Here is a 24176-nt window from a genome sequence, read left to right as displayed (position 1 = left end):
GTGTCTGTACCATTGTTTTTGACTGACACATGCACTGATGTGAGTTTTAAATATAACAGTCTACAGAATGATCTTGATGTTAGTTGCCTCATGAAAATTGGGTTTGTTGCTGATTTGTCTCAAAACTGGGAGCCCCCAGCATCAGGGGCCAGTCTAGAATCAGTAATAATTTTATCCTATTCATGTGTGCGGGGAGCCAGCAAGAAGTCTGTCCACTCACCAGAGGAAGTCTTGAATGTGCACGCTTTGCTCAGCCACAGAAGGACTCTAGTGTGCATGCTCTATGGGCTGTGAAGAAACTTTTTCATGGAGCGCCATCTTTCTGTACACTGTAGGTGCAAATGCTGACAAGTGGAACTGCTGGTGATGTGTTTCTGTATTGTTTTGTGTGTGTTTGTATGCGTTATGCACTGTGTTAAATAATGGCAATATCTTGGTCAAAGCCAACAATGGAGAGTAAGGGGTAAAAGTGCTTTATGATGGTTCCCACTCATACGCCCATGCACTTTTAGAACTACCTGTGGTAAAAAAAAATATATATATATATATTAAGGTAGAAGTAAAGGGACCCACCTGAGGTGAAATGGTCAGGATGGGGTGTGTGTGTGTGTGTGTTAGTACAACACTTAGTGTTATTATAGTTAGTACTACACACGACCTTGCTAGTGCACAGGTATTGCGAGGTGTTAATCTTACAAGCAGCAAAGCACAGGCGAATCTACCAGCCCCCCGACTCCACCAACAACTCTCTCTTGACACATATAAACACACACACTCCATCACCACTACTGGAATGAAAAAAAGAGAGTTGAAAAGGAAAGCTAGCTGTCCTAAGCGCGCACATACACGCATATTGCCAGTGCACACACACACAATCTTAATGCATGCCTGCCCTCCCTCCCTCCATTAATAAATTACATCAGATGCTGTCTGCTAATTCCCTGTGTAAGAGAGAAAGAGCACTGCACCATGGTTCTGCAGTAAGCTCCCAGGGATGACAGTTGCATAAAAAGGCATGAAACAACCTGCCAGGCTATTCTTTTTTTTTTTTTTTTTTTTGTCTTTTTTTTTTTCCTTCGGACTCTTTTACAAAACAAATCAACATGAAGACACTCAAGGTATGGGTAAGAAAGAAATAAAATACAATAAAAAATAAATTAAAAACTAGCACCATACTCTATATACTGTGCACTGATGTCATGCATTGGTATGGCAAAGTGAACATAACCAGCTTATGTTCACACTATACAGAGATAAAGGATAGGAGTATTGCAGATTATATAGAGGTTGGGAATATACAGTACAGTTGTAATCCAATATGCTTCATATATCTTAATGTGATTATCTACAAGATCTGAATATGCAGCTTACAGTTGTAGGCAGTTTTTAAACAACTTTGATCCATAAGTAAGTATTAGTATAGCTTGTGTAAGTTAAAAGTAAGCAGTCAGTGTTCAGCTCTTACTTGTGGACATAATGCATAGTACTGTAGGTGCCCCACACGACACACTGCTTTGGCGGATCAACCCTGGTGCCAAGTCCGACAAAGGCAAATATTTATCATTGGACGACACAGATGTTTGGTATGTGCAGCGTATGTAGATGTATGTGTTTTTCCTGCTCCACTTTCAAAAGGCCTCAGGGGTTTAGGGGTTGTAAGGGGGGTGAGGGGTACGCCTAGTGTGTTTGCTGAAGTATTTGTTTTGTTGTTTTTATGTTTTTGGCGTGCTTTCAGCCTGTACACTCTTCTTACCGTAAGCAATGTGCCGTTTTTGTTTGAACACCTGTTCACATATTGTATGATCGACAGTGATTTGAAAAGAGCCTCTTTCATCTTGTTCCATTCATTACTTAGCCAATTTGATTCTGTCTTTCTCAAGTGGGGAAATTCTTCATGCACCGCATACTTACTGTGCAGGATTTCTGTAATTGCATGTGTGTGCAAATGCCTGTCGTTTCCCATTTTCGTTTTTTTTTTTCTTCTTTTTTTATTTGTGATGTGTTTATGTGGTGTGTGATGACATTAAATAACCCAGTTTTCTGTCTGTCTTCATCTCCCAGGACAGGGGCATCAAGAACACCTCTCTGTCCACATTTGGCGTGGCTCAGGCAGCGCTAGAGATCATCCTCATGTTGTATCCTTTCTTTCAGTGCCCCCCCCCCCCTTTCCCTCTATCTGTGGCCGAAGTAGCATGCACCACAGCCAAGAGCAACATTGTCAGGCCAGCTTTGTTTACCGAGGACATACTTCAGCCGGACAGCATCCGGAAGACATGTAGTGCAGTTTCGTCACCTTTTATCGTAGCTGAAAAGGTGCAGACTTAAGATACTTGAAAGACGACTGCTTTGCTACCAGCCGAGAAGTGTTTTTGGTCCTTGATTGATTTGCTGAACAGCTACTTGATGGTGTCCTCTGTCGTTGGCTTCTACAGCCTACGAGTCTTTGAGGTACTCACTCCCAGGAAGGATGACACAACCATGACAACGGTAAAGATGGGATGGAAGGACGGGGTGCGGGGTGAAGTGGGGGCAAGGTTGCTGAGATTGCTCCTAAGGTGCCAATGTTTTTGGGATCCTTTGTGTTTCATCCATTTCCTCTTTTTTTTTCCCCCTTTCTCTGTACTCCGAACTCCTACTGCTCGCTAATGTGTTCCTCAGAGCTCCTGCATGGCTTTAGTTGATCTGTCCAATATTTGTTTGTGGGTTGTGCAAACACTGGCAAACCTCTTTCTTGTACATCAGAAGGAGAGTGGGTTTCTTTTTTTGGGGGGGGGGGTGCTCTGTTTGGCCCATAGTGGCACCTATTCACTTGGTAATGAGTTTGGGAGTGGTGAGGCTTGTTAACTAGCCATGACGCTCCAGTGAAAGGGCTTGAAAGGACAACAGAGAAAACCTGGTAATGAGCAACTTCAGAGGTACTAATTGTACAATATGTGGAACCAATTTAACATCAAGTGGTGTGTGCATATGTGTGGGCACGTCATGGCTGACATTGTTGGTGCAATGGGTGCTTTTCACTCACAAGTCTCATAGTTCCTTCCTTAAAAACTACATTGTGTGCTTGAGAGATCTGAAGTTTGATTATCTGTTACGCTTTGTAGATCATTGGTAGCTGTGTGTCCATCTTGGTCCTGAGTTCAGCCCTGCCAGTGATGTCCAGAACTCTTGGTGAGTACATGTTTGTGTGTTTGCCTGCCTGTATTGGAGAGTTTGCATACTAATTTCACAATTCACATCTAGCTTGTGTACATATTACATATTTAAAGCAACAGCTGTACATTTTGGGAAATAGGCTTGTTCTGCTATGAGTTAGATGAGAAGATTGAAACCACACAGCTATCAGTCTGCTTAATATGCAGCTATAAACAGCAGCTGGCGAGCTGAGTTTAGACTTAAAGTGGGGAAAATTGCTAGCTTTGCTCTGTCCGAAGGTAACACAATCCACCAATCAGCACCGCTAAAGCTCACTAATTAATACGTTGTATCTCCATATTTTAACAAGAACAAAAACTCAGACAAGAAATAGTCCTGCAAATACCCCTCCTGCAAACTTCTTATATTTGCATCAAATACTTTTTTACATTGTATGGATTACACAAACAAGATGTAACATGTTAGAGCAAATATAACCTAAGCTAACCGATTGCAGGCTGTAGCATCATATTAAGCAGAAAGACACACAAGTGGTATCAATCTTCTACTCTAACTCAGCAAGAAAGAGAATAAGCATCTTTCATGTCATGTCAATTTCATAAACGTTTGAGCAGGGGCATCCCTCTCTAACTTTAAGAAGCTCTTGAAAACTTATCTCTTCCGATAAGACTTTCTCTTATAACTCCTCTAACCTGCACACCTGTGCTCTTCTTCTTCTATCTCCTTACATTTCTCTTGTATTGATTGCAGTATTTCGTTAACTCTTACTTCTTTCCCTGGGTATTTACACCATTGATGCTATATGTACTATTAACTCTTACTAGTATCTATTGTCACTTGTAGATCTCTTACTGTAGTGATGCTTGTATGATGTTCCTCAAATGTAAGTTGCTTTGGATAAAAGTGTCTGCCAAGTGAGTAAATGTAATATAATGTAATAACAACCTCGCCACAAAAAAACCACAAAGAGTTAATGCCCCTCCCCCACAACAGTTTTCAGTGCAGCCACCAACAGCAGACCATTAAAGGTATCAAGTTGAATTCTCCTAAAGTTTCACATAGTGACATTAGAAAGGATTGCAGGGTGAAGGGGTAAAAATGACAGGAGTAGCACCATCACAATGGCACTAATAAACATGCAGAGTGCAGAGCACAGCTGTTCAAATAGCACTGTGTTTGTGTGTGTGTGTGTTTGTGTGTGAGAGAGACCAACAGAGTGGGGAAAATGGGACGGAGTGAGCATACAGTGACTCATTGGGAGCTTTACAAAATATCAACAGGTTCTGCTTTGTGACGCTGAATAGATTAAAAGGAATAAATGCATGAGACAGAGTTGAAGAGAAAAGGCCTCCCAGCAAAAGGAGGAAAAAAAAGACATGGAGAGTTGAGTGTGACGAAGTGAGATGTTAAAAAGACAAGAAAGGGTTTTGTGGGTTGATGTGAGGTGTTTTTTGTGTGTCTCAGTGTGGGAAACATGCACTGTACGAGAACTGTACAGCAACGCAAAGAGTACTCTAAAGCCTGTCTATTTCACTAATGTGTTTCACTGTGTATGTTTCTTTCTGTCTCTAGTGCAGAAAAGTGAACCCATAACATTTTTATTTAAAGTGGCTGTAATCAGCATTTTTATAATAAACACTATGAAATTACAATGAATGTGAAAAGGGGTGAGCCTGCAGAGAATTATCACCTATATCTGCAACTCCCCTCTGCTTTTTATAGTCAGTTTCAGCTCATTGTTAGCTGTCAAGCTAACCAAAGTTGTTTTGGTTCACTCTCACTCACTGTACACTACCTGCTCAGCACCAAACAGCAGACAGACACAGTTAGCGACTAGCTGGTGAGCAGCAGAATTTGGTAAAGGCATTGGATACAGTATAGTGCTGACGAGTGGGTGATATGCGACAAAGGACCCTTGCTGGACCAGAACCAGGGACGTTTTAAATATATGGTCAGAGTCTTAAACCTCTGGGCCAACAGGACACCACACGTTCTTTTGTTTTTGTTTGAATAGCTTGTTGCTCCTTTTTGAGGTCAATTGGTCATGAGCATAGGCCTTTTATGTAAAGATGTTTGGATCTGTTAATAGTCGGAAGCAGGCATGACACAAACACCAGTAGCCTCACATATGAAGTGTTGCTCACATGCATAGGAAATAATTTCACTGTGCCATAAAACTCTCATGAATCCAACATATAGGTCTTAGATGCACGCCCAGATGCTTGCTAATGTCTCCAACTCTGCCACCCTACACCTGACATTTCAAATGCAGAGCGTCTTTTTACCCCCAATTAGATTTTCTCAAATTACCAAACCAAGATCAAAACCTTTGGAATGGATGTAGCCCTACCACAGTGGCAAGCTGTATCGACTGGGGTCTCAATCATCTCTCTCCCTATCTCTTCACAGGCAATTTCGTTAAAGGTCCTTGATGCTTGCAAACTGCTTACTGCGGCGGTAAATACATCTCTCCAGACACTGAATCGATTGCCCAATCTAATTGACGACAGAGGTTGTGAAGATGTTACAGGAGAAGTAGAACATACAGACTCGTGCTTCTGCAGTGTGCCACATCTGAATGTCATTTCTGCATACAAATGACTGAAATGCAACATTGTTGTGGAGTTTAAACATATTGATGCAGTAATTTCTTTCGTCAATGTTGCATGCGAAATTAACCTAAAAAGACAAATGCCTTAAGTAACATTGTACACACCAGGTTGTTGAAAGCTTAATTAAAACTGAGTGCAGGAACACCCAGGCCAAAATGGATTAGCAGGAAAACAATAGGGTCTCGATGGCTTTCCAGGCAGCAATCTGAGACAGATGGTTTGAACTTGTTCTTAGTATTTGTTTTAAAACGGATACCTTTTGCTACGAATGCGCCTCCTGTCCAGACAAACATGGCGAATCCGAAGACCTAAAACAAAGAAGTTTGAAAACGCTGCCAACCTCATTTTTGTTTTAACTCCGGCATGGTGTTTAGTGTGGACAGGTGAAAACAGAGGACTTTAAAAACGATGGCGCAGACTCTCACATTTGGCTTCCTGATTGGGTCTGATCAGTCATGCAAAGCAAAAACACAACGCTACTGTCAGTGCTTTAGTTTTGGTATTTTTATTAAAATATTTTGTACTGTGCAAATAAAACTTATACACTCGTACACTGCATGTCGCCGTATTTACTTTGTGGCGACTCCCTGGCTGTTTTTAACTGCCACAGTCGCTTTGTACTCCCGTGTTACTTCCAGTAACAGTTCCACCTCGTTGTCGGTCCATACAAAATAAATCTCTGGTGTGGTTCTTCGTCTCTGGTATTGCTTTATTCTTTCGCCAAATGTTCTGCAACAGCGGAGCACACAATCTGCTTCCTGTTCACATTGGCATGCACATTTCCAGTGTACATGAATGGTCACTAGATGTGCGTTTTCAGTCTTTTTAATATCTTAATATATTTAGATCAGTCCTGAAACACAGATATAACAGTGGTGTGGATTGAGATTGTTTTTGTTTTAAAACTCTGTTTTTAAGAGAAGCCTGCAGGAGACACTGCTCCTTTATTTTATTAGAGAGTTGAAGTCCACCTGCATACCACCTTTGCTGCTATACTTAGTCACCTATCCTTTCATATTCCAACAGTCCTTACATTACTGCCAACCAAGACAGTCAAGGGATGAAAATAAGCATAAACTTTGTACTGCAGTGGATCAGTGGTTTGTGTAAGACATCAATCAAGATGCATAAACCTTGTCATGTTTTGATGATGGCATTGTCAGGCATATTTATATATTAAGGCAAAAAATTATTATTAGTAGAAAAATATCAAGTACTGGTTTCTTTTAAGATTAATCTCTATTTTTGAGTTGAAAGCTGTCAGAAATTGTGCAACCCCGTCAGCTCTGTGGAAACTTACAAGATTGTGCTAGTTTATTGTTTGTATTAGATAGTTGTTGGTTTAGTGGTTGACTCTGGTGACTGATTCTATGGAAGACTTGGGAGTGGCTTTCTTTCTATTGTACCACTTTATTTTGGCCAAATGAGACCACAAACGGAACCTTTGTATATGAAAAAAACACACATAAGGCTGTAACACTGTAACATCAAGTCACATTTTTTTTCTCTAAGATTATACCTGAAACGCAAATAAAACATTTTTTACATGTATGGTTTTGTTCCAGATTTAGCCTTTTTACTTGTTTAAAGAGCTAGACCATTGGAGAGAGAGACTTTTAAGTGTCTTAACAGAACAGACGTTCCTAAATTGTCCCATTTGCTGCAAGCTCATGATTTTGCTGGAAAGACTTTTGCTTTGCTTTGAAAGTGAAACCGAAACAGTTATTGTGTTGTTTGTCATAGCCCTAATCAACGCATTACATTTTTCCCAATGACTTTCTAACCCAGTTATTTGACGTGTATCTTGTCCCTTCACAGGTATCACCAGGTTTGATCTCTTGGGAGACTTTGGGAGATTCAATTGGCTGGGAAACATTTACATTGTTATTTCATACAACCTGCTGTTTGCGGTCGTGACGACACTCTGTCTTGTGAGAAAATTCACCTCAGCAGTACGAGAAGAGCTTCTAAAGGCCTTAGGTAAATTTATTTATTTACTTTTCATGTGTCCTGCAACTTTTTAATATACTGCAACAAAATAATTCCAGAGTGCACCACATATTCTTTCAGTGTCATGAAACGTCTGGTAAACAATCCTGTCTTTCCTATGCTGGATGTCCTGTAGAATATAAAGCAGTTGTTTTTACACTTTGACTACTCAATTTCATCCCAATTTTGTATCCACAAAGGTTTGGTCTGAAACACTGACAGCGCCAACCTACTCTGTGGCTTTAGAGAGAGATAGCGTTTATTTCTCTGACAGCACGACCTGGAGTGACAAAATGGAAGAAACTGCAGCGAGATCCAATGTGCTGCAGGACTGACATGTGACAGAGGATGGGGCTAGTCTCAAAGGCTTGCTGTGACAGGCCCTGGATGTTTGATACACAGGGGTGGGATAGGGTTAGAAAATGTCAGACAGAGGCACTGAGGAGAGAAAAGCACATCAATACCTCTGTCTAAGTGAAAGTCTGAGGCTTTTTAATGAGATTTCTCTCCCTTATCTCCCCCTGCCCAGGTCTGGATAAATTGCAACTGTCAAACAGCCCCACAGACCCTGAATCTGGGAAGCTCTCGGCCAACGGGCATCAGAAAACTCTGTGAAAGGGACGATAGATCAACACACACACACGCACCCCTACACACCTTAGCACAGCCAAAGGGAGATTTCGACAGTACTGCCTGACTGCTGAAAGGTGAAAGGGATTGGAAGGAACTTAATAAACCCAGGCAGTGTCTGACGGATGCTGCAAATGGAGGCTGAGAGCAATTTAGCTTCGTGACATTCCATCCTCTGCGTCTCCGATGGAAGCTGGGGCAGAGCCAAGGATGAGACTGAGGAGTGAAATAGACTGGCATCACTGCAGTGACCTTGATGTTGACCTCAACCGTGACTGTGACTTTAAACCACCCATCTCTTGCTTCAGGGGCACTCCCCAGCATCGCTACCTGTTTTTCTTCCACAAACTCCTTACCACTGCACTAGACAAAACCAAGAGGGTATAGCAGGTGAAACAATGCACCTTGTGTCTTATATCTAAGTAAAAGGCAATGGGTTATTTTCCATCACCCAGCTCCTCCTCTGTACTGTACAGATCTGTACTAAATAGACCCCCACAATTCAGTTAGACTTATTTTTTTAAATGTCAGTACATCCACAGTTATCAGTGTCGGTGATAAATGGAGCTTTTGCAGTGTATGGTCTGTAATCATTGCTCTTTGATTGATATGTGAATGACATAAAGGTGTCGATGTGTCATTTTTTTTTATTTGTATAAGCTCGAAATGTGAAAACAACAAAAAGGTGCTTTGTGAAGCATGAAAGGCGTCATTTATTCAAAACTCATCACAGCTAGTACATTAAACGGCAATACAGTTCACATTATATGCATTAGCGCTGTCATTACCGATAGGATTTTAGCACTCGTGCTGTCATTTGTCTTTTTATTTTGCTTTACTCAAGTGCGCTTCAACTTTATTGATGATGTCATTAGTTTGTCTGAAGTAGGGTAAAAACTTATTTTAGGTGCTCTAGATTAGACTTGAGCTACAAATGGGAAACTACATGGGAGTTCCACTGAGCAGAAGGCTGTAGTGCTTTTAGAGCTGATCCTGTGGTTGTATTTCCTAAAATATTATGCACATGATAAGAAAATGTCATCACATTTTTGCTCATCCCCCCAAAATGTCTATAAATTCACAGGGCACAGAAAAATGTGTCCATTTTTGTAAATGTTGTATTTACATGTACATTATATTGTTTCATACCTCTTTTTCATTATTTGTATGTAAATATTGAGCTCTCATTGAGCCCACTGAGGGTCTGACTCACTAAGCAATCTGTATTTTATTGTACATATTTTTTTTTATAAACACCAAAATCCAATGCAAGCCTGTAACAGTCTTCACGTACAGAATGCATAAGTGAAAAATGTGCAACTTTGCAGTCGATAGCAGGATTTGGTGACTCAGGCCCCATTTACATGTTGTATTGCTGCATAATCTTCTGAACTGTGATGTTCTTTGTCTCCAGAACCACCTTAAATGCCTTAAACGACAAGCGTCTCGCAGGCTTAATCTTAAGGTTGTTTCTTGTTCTGTGTTTATGTACATGTACACATGTGTACATTGTCTTCGGACAGTTCCACTGTGATCCTGTGTACGAGTTTCTAGTCGAAAGCTAGCTGGATATAACATACGCGTTGCTTTTTGCCATGAATGTTGTCACAGTAGCTCTTTTCTAGTGACAGGCTCCATTTTGAGATTCATTCATTACCCATAAAACTTGAGCACTTGCTAAGATAGGGTTGACTGATTGAATGATGTTTTTTATGGTATAATAGGTGGCATGTGTTTTCATGGTGACTACATGATGATAAATGAAAAAGGACATTTTAATTTATATATGCTTTTGAAACCTTTTATTTCTTTGGACAGGATGTTTTACATCAAAGATGCCTGTCATTGGTTGTTGCTACATTACAAAGACTGGATCTGAAGAAAATTTTGCAACTCTCAATCACAAAACTCATGCTGAAGCCATCTTCTCAAATGAGCAAATCGGACCAGAGAATGTTTTGTAAAGAGTGATTTATACATATACATTTTTTTTTATTTAACCTTTATTTTACCAGGAAAGAAATCCATTGAGATTTTTAATCTCTTTTACAAGGATGTCCTGAGATGAGAGATATACATACGACTCTTACCATCCCAGACCACTTTCAGATTTTGAAAAATGTATTTTCAAGAGTGCAGGCTTACCCAAATTATACTGGAAGATACATTTGGTCGAGTTTCTGGCCCGTTGGGTGCCATTTCAGTTGTTTAGTGCATATCTACAGCCATTTTATTGACCGTGCTGATCATTGAATACTGTGAAAAATCAAGATGGCCCAAAGTGCTGTGGCAAAGCAAATAGGATGACACTGTAATTTGGCAAAAGAAAATTGTAGCTGTTGGATGAATTAGTGGAAGTAAAAAGAAATTTATGACTTTCTGGTTGAACTACATTAACTCAAATGGCTTGAGGTGAATATTTGTCATAGCATATGTCCACTCAGCTCGGCTCTGGGATGTGTCATACCCCTAATAAAACATCAAAATCCTACTCTTTGCAGTAGCTTCCGAGGTAAGAACTGAAAGGGCCATTTTCTATTCAAGCAAGCTTTCTGGTGGCCTTTACAGTACATCTGTGTTGTGTGGGGGTTTCAAAAGTGTAAGTGAAGCAGCTTTCTGTCTGTATGTCAGTTTGTCTCTGCATGTAATTCTTGGTAAGTTGTTTATAAATTTTATTTTATTTTTTTTTTTTTGTACAATTTCTCAGTTTGCTAAATGTTCTGTTATTTTTGATGTTTGTGTGTTTGCAAATAAAAGTAGAAAAATGCTTTGTTGACATATTTTCATTCATCAATCAATTTGTAGTCTTCCAACTACTCAAAGCACTTTACACTACAAGTCATACTCTAATTTCAGAGGCTACCATGATGAAAGAAAGGAATCATTCACCACCATTAGGAGCAATTTGGGTTCGAGTACCCAAGGACACTTCAACATGCAGATCAAACTCCCGATCTTCTGATTAGTGGACAACCTGCTCTACCTCTAAGCCACACCCCCTCAGGGGATTTATACCACTCATGCATGTGCACCTAGTATGGAGCTAGAGCCACGACTCAATCAGCAGAGCTTAGCATACAGACTGGAAGCATGGAGAACAGTTTGTCTTGCTCTGTTCAAAGTTGAATATTCCACCTGCATGTATCTATCTAACTTGTTTAATCTGCACACAAAAAATAATGCACAAAGAAAAATGTGTCATTTTACAGAGAATTAACATGCTGTAGGAGACCAGGTATGGTTGTAACATGGGGAGAGTTGTAACAATACCAATTCCACCAATTAGAGATAAGATGGGAGTCATGTGATCATTTCAGTATTTACCTACTTCCTCTCCCATAAGACAAGGTGGTTCTCAGGGCTGTAAACAGGTACATTAAGAATATATAGAGGGAAAAAATGATTTTGAGGAAAGAAAGAAAATTGACCAAGACTATATGTTGTTTAGTATCTGTATTATTGCAGATACAATTGTTTGATTAATATTAGATTGAAATGTAGTTTCTTAGGCAACATGTGATACATTTTTTCCCTTTCTTATTTCAAACTACTATGCTAATACAGATAGCTAAACAATGGCTGACAGAAGTACCATGCCCCCTTAAACATGTTGGTGGGTTGTAACACTTCCACATCCACTATACATAAAACTAGGGCCGTTCTTGATTTTAATATTTGCAGTCTGACATGTGGCCCGCCAAGCCTGCACTCCAAGGTTACTAGCATTCATTTGTCAGCTCTGTGACCAGTGCTCCCCATTCACATGTTGTTCACATGCTGGCATGTGTATCGGCACTCGATCTTTTCCGTACTCAGTCTCCACCGGTGGAGAAGTCAGAAAAGCGTACAGGCAGCTTGTGAGAAGTGCCGGTGTGCAAGAAAAAGACCCGGTACGCCAAAGACTGAAGTATAGAATTGTCGGTACTGCGTACTGATGAGTAGGCTACTGGCCCTCTTCAAGCACTGACTGTGACTCTGTTTAAGACTATACACACAATCACACACACAGCTTTTTAGTTAGACCTAAGGATGTACACCCCGGTAGTGGGTTAGGTTGTAACAAGGGAGCACAATGCATTTTAAATCAACTCACGAGGTCTGTGATATTCTTGTAGAGGACTGAATTGGTGTCATTTGTACTGAACAAATGTGAGTACTTCGTATAAAAATTTGAGAACTAGCTACAAAATTCAGCGAGCTATAACTGCTGAAGCAAAAAGTGTTACAAAAACTCCCCTAAGTACTAATCAGCGACTCAAGGCAGTGACTTTCCACAGTCTCTGCTGGTTGTCTGGCAATCTCCTGGTGACAAGACTGCAGGGAGTTACTGCTCTTGGCCACTGTTTAGCAATAAATAATTACAGCATAGAACTCCCATAAAACCAAAAACTGTCATGTACACATTTCCTTTTATGTACAAATTAAACAAATGAAATATAATGTGTCATTCAATTAGTGAGCTTCAGAACTTTGAAGAAGAAGACATACTTTATTAATCCCACAGGGGGAAATTCAATGTTCTCACTCTGGTGTTACTAGTATACACACACACACACACACACACACACACACACACACACACAGGTCTGAAATACACACACATGCACATGCAACAACACATGGAGAGATGTCAGAGTGACGGGCTGCCACTTGGTGCAGCGTCCCAAGCAGTTGGGGGTTCAGGGGCTTGTTCAAGGCCGCCTTTGGTAGTGCCCAGGAGGTGAACTGGCACCTCTCCAGCTACCAGTGCATTCTCCACAACTCTGGTCCGGCAACCCTCTGGTTCCCAGGCTAATCCTTACAGACTGAGCTACTGCCGCCCCACAAAACTTGAACTTTGGAGAGAGCCAAGCTAGCTGTTTCGCCCTGCTTCCCATCTTTATGCTAAGCTACGGTAAACGCCTCCTGGCTCCAGCTTCATAGTTAATGCACAGACATGAGATGAAATGAGTTTACAAAACTTACTGCAGGTGATGATCTAAAATGGCATCTTGCATAAATTTGTACCCGGTTAGATGATTTTTTTGTGGTAGACAGATCTACACAGGGGACAGGAAGGTCGGCTCTCTGTAGAATAGGCCTCAAAGGCCTCTAGACAGAGCTGATGGAAGAGATGGGAACAGGACAGAAGCACGGCGTGTCTGCGTTGACGATGGTTGGATGTAGCTGCTTCTGTTGGGATGCTTTGGCTGCACAAAGCAGTCAGGCAGATGGGGCAGTCCCAGACATCTCTCTGGATAACCTGTGAGAATAGGAAACATAAGAATATTAACACCTCCTGTTACAGAGGCAAATTTAGGTAGATGTACCAACAACTGCATAGTCACAGGTCATTTTTTGCATGTTGATTAGGAGGTAGTAACAGTGAGTTTACCCCTGCCACTGCCATTCAATCATAAAGAACTCTGAACCACTACCTGACAGTTTTGATCAGACATGAGGTGATAACATGTTTATCAGGGGTCCTTATAAAAACAAAGCAACACAGCTCCACCAATGATTAACCAGAGGCAGCTTCCAGTATTTAGGGGCCAACATGCCCTGTTGTTAAATGTTTCATAACGAGCCGCACTCCTCTTTATAGAGTTTGCACCCGTGGAAAAGGTGCAAGGTATGTGTTGAAAGCACATTCACTCTTTGATACTCCATGTCAAGGCTGAGCCACTCCTGCCTTGTGCTCAACCTTTTCACACCAGATAAAGAAAAAATAAAAAGACATCTTCTTTGCACACACACCCGCCCCCTCTATGGAAAATGGTACCGCTTGCAATGAAAGCCAACAATGAAGCCTTATGGAACAGCAAATCTTAATGTCTATTCAGTTTCTCCGCAGCAGTCCAGGCGATGAAAAGCCTGCCGTGCATTATCAGACTGGCTCATGTTTTTTGTAAACACGGAGGATTATTAGCCTACCCACAGCCATTCACTTGGTAAAGTGAATGATCACCTCTGGAGAGATGTGTACTTTCTACACAGCAGCTGTGATGCTGTCGTATCCCATGCAAGCGTTAACATGTCAAGGGAAAGGCAAGGCTGGGAGATGAGGAATCCAACTGGGATTAGATATTTTTAACGGGGCCTTGTTTAATGTCAGAAGTGGCTTCTGGTTCAGCAAAGGGCGTCTTGTTCCTGACCTGGCTCTGTATTCGATCCCAGTCTGTCTCCTGAGGTTCTGAGACGTTCTTTCTCTCCAGCTGCTGGAACACTCGTCTGCTTGATGACAATGAGCGGTTGATATCACTCAGAAAAGCCTCCGTGTCGGTGTGACAGTATCGGACAAAGCTGTCATTCAACTCCTGCAACTAATTAGAAAAACCATTTTAGTGGGACAAAGGAGGCATGTTTCATTCAGATACACAATAGAGTCGTGTTGTCGGCGAAGGCTAATTGTGTGTGTATTGTAATGGCTGAGGCACGCTGACAGGGCGCAGTTGTTAAACAGCCAGATCAATACAGTCATGTCTCCCACTAACGTGGAGAATTAATGGAAACCAGTAAAAAAAGGAAGACAGTGCTGGGAAACATGGAAACACACACATATCTGACACTTTGTCTGTCTGGGTATTTTATAGATTGATTCCAGTGTTTTAAGACCTAGGCTACTCAAATTTGACTACTTTTAGAGCAATAAATAAAATATTCCCCACTATAATGTTTTTCCCCGGCAGAGTGAAGAAGGCTTTGAAACAGCATTTAGGAAAATATATATATATATAATAAATCCAAATACCTTAAGCATTTTAAAGACATGTTTAAGGGGGCATGGTACTGAAGACTTGGACTGACCTCAGTCTTTCTACAGCCCAGTTTCTAAGTAACCTCCATTCGCTGGAGCGCCTGGTCACCGACTGATTTTAAAGACTTCTTTTCAGCGTCTGTCCGCCCAGTACTCATCCATCTTCTCCCATTTACAGCAGCTGTTGCTAGGCAACAATTAATGCCTGCATATGCATGTTTATATCCAAAAACATATTCAACAGTCAATGCACGGGCTATTTATAAGTTTCAACAGCTCTATGCAGTTGACCAATGAACGGAGATTCCAGCATGTAAAATATGCGACAACATCTTTACAGTTAAACGATAACAACCGAACCATCTCCATGACAACTGATCAAACTGCATCTACCAGTGGAAGACCATGAGATGTGGGTGAAAGGTCTGGAAAAACCAACCAAGAAAGTGAGCCTAGTTCACTAACTGTATGAGATGACATTCCTTAAAACTATACATTGATGTAGGGCTGCAACTGGTGACTTCATCTGCTGATTTTGTCTTGATTAACTGCTTGATTGGTCTATAAAATGTCCAAATATAGTGACAAACACCAACCATAATTTCCTAAAACCCAAGGCAATACCTTTAAATTACTTGTTTGTTTAAACAACAGACAAAAAGAAGATAATCAGTTTGTTATAATAAAACAAAGAAAATCAGCAAAATCCTCAAAATTGAGAAGCGTTTGTTTGGTATTTTTGAAGGAAAATTATTGAAATTAATCAAAAAGAGCAGCCGATAATGTTCTGTCAATCAACTAAGACTTGCAGATTTATATTTATGTGCTGCACTATAATTGTGAAAAGTAATCACTGTAAGGTGTTACTAAGAGTAGCATTAGTCTCAGCACCTGCTTGCATGTACTTGTGTTCTGTCTATGACTCACCCACCCACACACCCACACACACACACACACACACACACACACCCACACACACAAATACACACCCCAGCCCTTAGCCTGTCAGTGTGGCATGAGAATTGCTTTACAGCTAGGCTTTTATCACTAATTAAACAACTGTTGACCATCCAGATGGAGGGTTTTATGAGCCTGGCTGACTTTTCGACAGTCAAGGCAAACAGTACAGGCTCTGGTGAACTTTGCCTTGCTCCACAGGAGATGCGGACGGTACAGGACACAGAGGACGAAGAGGAGGTGGAGCGGAATCGCAGCAATCCATCTAGATGTCGGCGGTTACCCCCCTAATGTGTTGACTCAGGGTCGGACCTCCGAAGCGAGTAAAAATTGAAAGCTGATCAGCTGATAACATTTCCGAAACTAACCTGATATGTGGGAGTTCTTTTTTCCCCCTCCAGGGAACACCTGTGGCTTCGTGGTACAAAGATGCTTTATTGCCTCCTGCTATCACAAGGAAAACTGAAAGAATAGGTTGCTCCGTCTCACACAGGTCCCAGCCCAGCACTAACACGCCTGTTTGCATTACAGTCAGCTAAGCAAATAAGTCTTCCCCTTGAAAATCAAGTCATTCAGACCTGTCAGCGCTGTGCTGTGCAGCTCAAAGCTCTTGAAGATCATCCTCAGTGTGACAAAAGATATGAGACAATCGCATGACCACCCACAACCGCTGAATCACACAACTTGAATGTAAAGTGGCTGACAGCGTCTATGACTCCAGCCAAAGCATGTGGACCCGGACATGGCCTAATGTGTTAGAACACAGTTAATTGGCTCAGTAAATGCTGTGTCTTTGTTTACGTGACATGTTAAAGGCACGGTTTATAGGTGAGATGATAGAGACTGACAGGGAGATGGGTAGGACACTCCAACCCTTGCAACACGTTATAAGTGTGGCCCTCACGCATTTGTCACTTTTGCTTTATCAGCCTCTTTGAAGCGCAGGAGCACTCTGCATGATTACAACATTGAACATAGCAATAAATAGGCCCCGTTCTTGAGGCCAGTGGACATACAATGTATGTGCAGGAGCTATGACTATAGCTAAAGCAGGGTCATTAGATTCATTTGTATGAGAAATGACTGCATACCTGAAAAACTGATGTTTGGTTAAGAGAAAAAGTGACCAGTGTCGTCTTTGGTCATCCAAGGCCTCAGTTGGGGGAGGTTCACTAGGTGGCAATGTTCCCTTTTCCTGAGAGCCACCATGAAGGCAACATAGCCTCAGAGTCAAACAACCCCATCCACTGGCTGCTCTTTAGGCCACTTCTAAATAATCCCTCCATCAAGTCCAGTGGTTGCATGATTTATGGCTTTAAAATAGGAGTGGAGAACAAAGCCTGAAATGACGATCTGTGTCAGGCATCCAAACAACCTGGTTAACCTCACCTCTTCACCCTTTCCCATCTAACCCTGTGACAGAGCTACACACACAGCAGAAATATAGATAGATGAAGGAATAGCAGGAGATATCATTCTTTTGTGTTGACCCTGGAATGTCCAGACTGTTTGACTAAAACACAAAACTCTCTCCACATTAGTGGACAAACGGTGTATGATTCACAAAGCATCAAAGGAGCTTGAGAGGGTGAGAGCAGGTGAAGGTGTGTGTGTTTGTGGCTCTGTAGGTTAGCAGTAGGGTCAGTGAGGCCCTGAAACCCATCTCTCAACCGTCATGATGTTCGTCACAGCCTTTATTTAACCAACAAAACAATCTAAAAACGTCAGAGTGAAATGTAGAAGAAAAAGGAGACTTGAGGAGACAGATGCTAGGCAGTTTGACCTTATGTATGTTCAGTGTGAAGCAAGAAGCGCGGTTCATATATAAGATGATGATGTGATCAATGCACATTTGAAGTCCAAACTCACCTGTGCTTCGAAGAATTTGCGTCGCAGATGTTTGTCTTTTGGGCAGATGGATTTTCTCAATTGTCGGTACATTTTTCGAGCAACGTAGCCTCGCCAGCATGCTTGAATTCTACACACACATAATACATTCAAAAAGATAGGATGCTCTTAAAACGGTTACGAGTCAAATGTTACAAAAATGTGGTAAAAGTCCAGCTTTGCAGAGATTTGAAGAACATACCGTATTTACTGATTGCTATGTTTATGAGAAGCTGTTAGCTTCTTGGTAGGGCTAATTTAATTTATTGAAAATTGGATGACATTATTTCTCATAATGTAAAACCATAACCAAACAAGAATAGCAAGCGTGGCCCCATATAAATAACATCTATCTTTGTTTCAGTCTGAATGTTGATCATGCAGTTCAAAAGTCTTCTTTGGGCTGAACTATTTCACATCAGAACAGGTTTTCGGTTTTAGGAAAGATGTTGTTTTGCCAAGTCACTTGTGATGAGACTGTGTGATGAATTCTTATTGTAAATCTGGGAATGCCTATATATTTATTGAAACACATCATTACATTGATTCTGTCATGGTTGGGTAATCACTCAGTATTTAGCACAACAACAATTCCTGACCTCGTGTTAACGTAAGTAACATTGTTCCAAAGGCTATACAGAGATATACAGATTTTACATTTGGGAAAAAGAGAGCACTGGTATCTTTTTTCTGGGAATTGTTATCAGCCGATACCCAGAGTTGAGGTATCGGTATCAGAATACTAATTTTAGGGATGGACATTGCAAACTAAGGGTTTAAAGTATAGTATTTTATGCAGTTCTCTTTTAAATGTGTGGTTTAGTGCATGCACCTGGTGGCACACTGTTGTCTAAAGAGGCGAGCTGCATCGTGGATCACCCGTGTCTCATACGGCTCCTTTCTGCATATCGGGCAGCACTTCCTCCCAGAAAACCTCTCAAAGGCCTGCAAACATGCTCTGTGGAAAATGTGGGAACAAGACAGCAACACCTAAAAAGAAACAGTGACACATGTAGCTTGAAATTTGTATCATATAGCAATGAAGAAGTATCTAAAGCAATCTTAGGTCAACTGACAGAATCGGTTGCCATGTCTGCAGAGGAAGCTGCTGAATGTGTATTGGTTTTCGGGGTTTTCTGTAAGTGCTTGGGAAACCTCTCATTCAGTATACTGTGCACATGTGATGTGTGTATGTGAGCCTTAAGCCATAGTGTGTATTCATGCACATATATGACTGTGTGTATCTGCCTTTAAGTGTTATTTGCTAAGAGGATAGACGGAGTCTGCATGACCCCCAGTGAGCCGTCTGGGACCTGGACTATAGTCTCCTCTACCTGTGAGATGGACTCTTTTATCGTCTGAAAGGAGACAGCCACAGCTATGGAGCTTGGCACACAAACCAGTTTACTCAGATCTCTAGAGGGCAGGGGGGGCCATATTGATTTCCCATTGTTTTTGGCCTGACCAACACACTCCATCACCAGTGAAAGGGCCCCCTGCAGTGTACAATTTCCAGGAGCTCGACAAGCCATTAGACCACTGAGAAATTTTACTTCTCACAGAGCTTTAATGCTACCGGCTACAGAAAAGGAATGAAAATTTAATAGAAAGCAGAGGAACACATCTTGTAAAATCCTGTCCTTTTACAGAAAATTTCTGATTGGTATTAAAATAATATGAGCTGGACAGAGAAGCAAATATTTCAGTTGACATAACTGATTCTGAACAACTGCTGTTGTAAGCATTTTTAATTATCATATTAATGCTTGAATGCGACACAAGACAGCAGCGCACAAATGCATTGTTACAATATGAAGGCTTGCAAGAAAATGCCAAATCAACAAAGATTCCCTCTTGTCACTTTCCCTTGTTAGCAGGCTCTAATTAACTTTTTTTTTCCTGAGTCAAACTAATATTTACACGTGCATCTATGGCAACTGTGCTTTGTGAGGCCGCCTATTCTAGTCCCCGCATTCTTGAGGAGATTGGCATCTTAAAAGGGGATCGGAAAGGTGTAAAAGACTGAATGACCCTCACAGTAACACACTGATTGCTACATCATCACGTCACAGTTGAGTTCCAAGGCAGTATGGGTAAATTTGTACAGTTGTCTACATAGATTAGAACATACAGGAACTGCAGGGGGAGGTGGGTGGGCTTTGTGTGTATGTGTGTGCGTGTCCATGTGTGTATACGGAAACACAGGTTTCCCTGAGGACAGACAGAACATTGAAAAGATGTTACAAAGAAAGAAAGAAAGAAAGAGCTATTTACAGTAGCTACTGTGTTGGGGAATACCTGAGGCTGAAGGCAAAACTCCTCCCTGCATATTGCACAGGGCTGAGCTGATTCCCCCTGCTGAACAGACCTGCTCTTGACCTGCGTCCATTCGTCCTCGGTCAGTCTCCCTGCAGGGGAGGCCACCAAACCCAACTTCTGAGCTAAAAGAAATAAAAAAATATACTGGTTATATATATATTCATGAGTCACATAAATAAAGTCTGTCCAAATTTCCCAGTGTTTGTTTTACCTAATGTTAAAGAAGGTGGAGCAGAATCAAGCACATATTCTCTCTCTTCTTGCCCATCTTGTCTCTGCAGACCCCTCTCTGCCCCTTTTCCGCCTGCTTGTGCATTTCGGGGTGCTTTTCTTTTGCATCTCAGCAAAGGGTCAGACAGTGAGAAGTTTGGATGCTGCAGACTGCGTGTGATGTGATCCTGAAAGGCGACTGAGGTGATCACCAACTTGTTGCTAGCTTTAGATGTCAAGCTCTGTAAAATATGATATGAATAATCATCACACTGCATTTACATAAAGTGATGCATGAGGTATAGCAACATTTTATAACGTTGGCAAAGTAGAACACTTACACTTTATAATTATCTCAGAACAATAAAAACAACTAAATGCATTCTGAACTAGACTGTCTAGACCAAATAATAGCAAAATGCAGGAATACATCACTCTGTGACCAAAGGGAAAATGCTATAATTGCCAAAGATAATTCACTAATGCAGCAATGAGTATGTCAAAGAAATTACTTTGGCACAAAGAGCTTAGCTACAGTCTATCTTCTAGTAACCTAATTTCACTCATAAATTAGAGAATACATTGGTTGTTTTCAATGTAAACTGAACCGCATGGAGCTCAATTCACACGTGTTTGTTATCTTATTAAGTTAGCGTTTGCAAAACAGGCAACGGGACAACTTAACTTCCTCATACTAACGAAACTAGCTTCAAGACTATACTATCGAGAAAGTCTAAATGTGCGTATAACAAGAAACCCTGACGATATATATGGCACGGTCTTTCAAATGACATCTGAAAAACGACGTTTTCGTAAATTAATAAATTAACAAAGCAGCTAAAATCCAAACCTTCCTCATCGCCATCTTATCAACACAGCGTTTGAGTGGTTACCAGGTAACCAGTCCAGGATCGGCCTCCTCTCCTCTGATTGGCTGAGCGGAGATCACTGCGTTAGCCGATTGGTTGATGCACCTTAAATTCAATTAGGTGATGTGTTTCATGACATTTTTTCAGCCTGTGAATTATGTAATATTATTAATCTTAACAATATTAAAATGGTAGTGGAAGTACATTTACTCAAGTAATATCCTTTATACTTTATTGGGATATTTAAATATATATATATATATATATATATATATATATATATTGGAATGGGGCTGTAGTTTGAAAACTACATGTGTCTCAATCTCACTAATGATTATTTTATTGTCAGGGAGTTGTTAGTGAATAGTTGGAATCTGACCAAAGGAGGTTAGTCTATGTGTCTAGGTGACTCACCAAGCTGTCGTCAGAGAAGGCACTAAACAAAGCTAAGCTGCTCATACCTGTGCTGTGAGCTAAGGGATCCCTTCCAGGTCACCCGTACGTACATGGAAAACCATACACACAAACACACAGTCACAACCATCTCTTTTTGTGAGCCTGATGAAAAGTTTGCTTTATTTCTCACATACGGCACGGGGGTGTGTCACTTTTAAAATGCTTTGCAGCTTTGATTGACTTTGATGTGTTCAGTCAGAATCTGTGAGAACAGATGGCCAGGGAGAGGGCTAACGGTGAGGCCTGTCAATCCAGGGAGTCCTCTAAGAAAACAAAGTGACGACCTGGCTCTGGGAGAGGAGGAAACCCCTGAGCTTCTCAAGAGGCTGCTGCATTCTTGAGATTAGGGCAAGAAAAACGTAGACCACTGCTGTTAATGCCCCAGACAAAGGCGTGGAACAATTTATTAGTTAAGAATTCAAGCTCAGAGCTCAATCAAAGGCCTGTCATCCACAATGCCAGACTTGGAGCTTTGGTTTGTTCTTTTAAGTAAATAATCACTCTTAAAAGATACAGCAAAGATGGGGCTCAAGCCCCCCATAAAGCCTGCATTCTCAACTGTCATCAGACTGGATTTCAGTGTGCGCTTTTATTTTCAACAAGTACATTGTTTGTCTTTTTCTTTATGAATACCATTTTAAAGAGCTTTTTATTTAACTTTCTTCCCCCTGGACCTCTTTACCTGATCTGTGGTATTTTTGAAAAGACAACTCATCTTGACGTGTAAAGAGCTGATGACTTAAGCGAAAGGTTAAAAAAAGAACAGGTTGAAAAGGAAAATAATCTGTCAGTTCTTCAGTGCTCATGCATATGCTGCCAAGAATTTAGGCACCTGCAGAAAATAACATGTGAAACAAACATGACAGTAATCAATACTCGAGTAAATAAAGCATCTAAATGTTAGTAAACATGAAACACTTCCATGATACTAAATCGGTTCATACTCATAAAATAGGTCTATGATGCCCATACATCATACACTGTGATATACTGCATTGATGTCAAATGAGTAATTGCTGTGAGATATAGATGAGAAAGGGCAGCCCATAATGGTTAATTAACAATTATGTCAGCCAGTGAGATGACCAGGGGACCAATCACTTTGATAGGAGACAGTAGAGGGGGACAGAAATCAAATTATTTTATGACTTGACCCATAATGGTTCCCTAACATGACTTTAATCACTCCATGGTGGATAGGAGTCCCCCATGGCTATCTGGGAGTGAACCAGCCAGGAGTGGAGGACATCGAGGCTTCTCTGTTTGCTGTTATCTCCTGCATCATTGCTGAGTAAGTAAGCTATAAAAGAACACAGCCATCATTACAGCCGTTTGGTTGCTTTTCAGAGAGATGGAGCTCCTAATGATTAGACATGTCCTTTGTAAATGAAATACAAATCACCTCAGGCTTTTGGTTTTACTTCATTTACTAAGTGCTACATTACCTCATACTTTGGACCTAACAATGGATTTCCTATAAATCTCCCGGTAGTTGAAATGATGAAGGGGCTCACATATCACGAAATGTGCCAGTGCTTATTAGCACTTGAGAAGTTATTGATCGGGCATTTTGATTAATGTCTGCTGGGGGCTACGGTGGCATTCAGAGGCCCGTGGAGGCCCCCCGTGCAACTGGCTGGGACTTCTCCCTCTGAATTACCTCCAGTTTGTGCTGACTGCCAGCCTGAGCTCTGGCGAGACGACAGCCACTGCAGCGCCCTGATGCCAGGAATAATAGGAACCCACCCTCTATTTCCTAATTTTTCTCCATTATTCAGACATAAACATATTGAAAGCAGGAGAATGGCTGTGGAGGGTTTACTTATTAGATATAGTGTAGTGTAAGGATCAGCCCCAGTGTAGGAAAAGTGTTAGATAATTAGCAATGTTGTGCAGACAGCATGTGGCCCATTAACACACTCAGAGATCCTGGATGGGATCTTGTGGGATGCATTTTCAGTTAAAACAACAATTTGTCTAAAGACAAAACATGGTAATTACACAATTGAATGTTTGCAAAAGCCACTCATTATGAATCATTATGAATACAGAGGCAGATTTATCACTTAATATTTCTTGTAATTTATAAAGCAATGTGTTCTTGATTTAAGACTGAGATAGACAAAAGCAGCTTCATTTCCAGGCGGCGACCGGTACTTTCTTCAGCTGTAGCCAGCTCGCTAATTAAGCCAATGTTAATTCGAAAAATTGGTTGCAAACGCCTTTTCCGGTTGACTTTTTAAAAATAAGTATGAGGAGGAAAAATTTTAAACTTGTGTATAATAACATACACCTGTTTGGCTGTTAGCTTAAAACTTGGACAGGCAAGACAGAGACTTAGAGTTAGATTTACGCTTT

The 24176-nt window shown here is 41.0% G+C and overlaps 2 protein-coding genes across 4 annotated transcripts in view; one reads left to right on the top strand and one right to left on the bottom strand.

Moving 5' to 3' along the window:
• The window catches only part of lmbr1 (limb development membrane protein 1), a 41301-nt gene extending 30150 nt beyond the window's left edge, over positions 1-11151 (top strand). For both annotated transcript variants that reach the window (XM_046059026.1, XM_046059736.1), the window contains exons 13-17: positions 2062-2135; positions 2397-2487; positions 3102-3168; positions 7584-7745; positions 8284-11151. In XM_046059026.1, the coding sequence (XP_045914982.1) occupies positions 2062-2135; positions 2397-2487; positions 3102-3168; positions 7584-7745; positions 8284-8369 (480 nt within the window). In that variant the 3' untranslated portion in view covers positions 8370-11151. The remainder of the gene's footprint in view (positions 1-2061; positions 2136-2396; positions 2488-3101; positions 3169-7583; positions 7746-8283) is intronic.
• A 1702-nt stretch (positions 11152-12853) lies between these two features.
• Positions 12854-21437, bottom strand: rnf32 (ring finger protein 32). 2 transcript variants are annotated; one of them, XM_046062377.1, is made up of 8 exons: positions 21344-21437; positions 20495-20735; positions 20263-20405; positions 18797-18954; positions 17947-18055; positions 14519-14686; positions 13392-13626; positions 12854-13299 (listed from the first exon to the last, which is right to left on the bottom strand). In XM_046062377.1, the coding sequence occupies exons 1-7, from the start codon at positions 21356-21358 to the stop codon at positions 13396-13398; spliced, it is 1065 nt and encodes a 354-aa protein (XP_045918333.1). In that variant the 5' UTR covers positions 21359-21437; the 3' UTR covers positions 12854-13299; positions 13392-13395. The 2 variants fall into 2 exon arrangements, with proteins under 2 accessions (XP_045918333.1, XP_045917576.1); XM_046061620.1 differs by having other exon boundaries at positions 12854-13626.
• Between the last annotated feature and the right edge of the window lie 2739 nt (positions 21438-24176).

This window comes from Micropterus dolomieu, linkage group LG01, assembly GCF_021292245.1.
Source record: "Micropterus dolomieu isolate WLL.071019.BEF.003 ecotype Adirondacks linkage group LG01, ASM2129224v1, whole genome shotgun sequence".
In the NCBI taxonomy this organism is placed as follows: domain Eukaryota; kingdom Metazoa; phylum Chordata; class Actinopteri; order Centrarchiformes; family Centrarchidae; genus Micropterus; species Micropterus dolomieu.
Note: the sequence above shows the minus strand (reverse complement) of the source record. Positions and strands in the feature narration are given on the sequence as shown.

Excerpts from the sequence above, each read along its gene's own strand:
- rnf32 (XM_046061620.1), bottom strand. Across the intron at positions 18,955-20,262 it reads AGTTTTGCCTTCAGCCTCAG|GTGTTGCTGTCTTGTTCCCA; the intron begins GTATTCCCCAAC and ends GTTTCTTTTTAG. Across the intron at positions 13,627-14,518 it reads GGGATCGAATACAGAGCCAG|GTTATCCAGAGAGATGTCTG; the intron begins GTCAGGAACAAG and ends CTATTCTCACAG.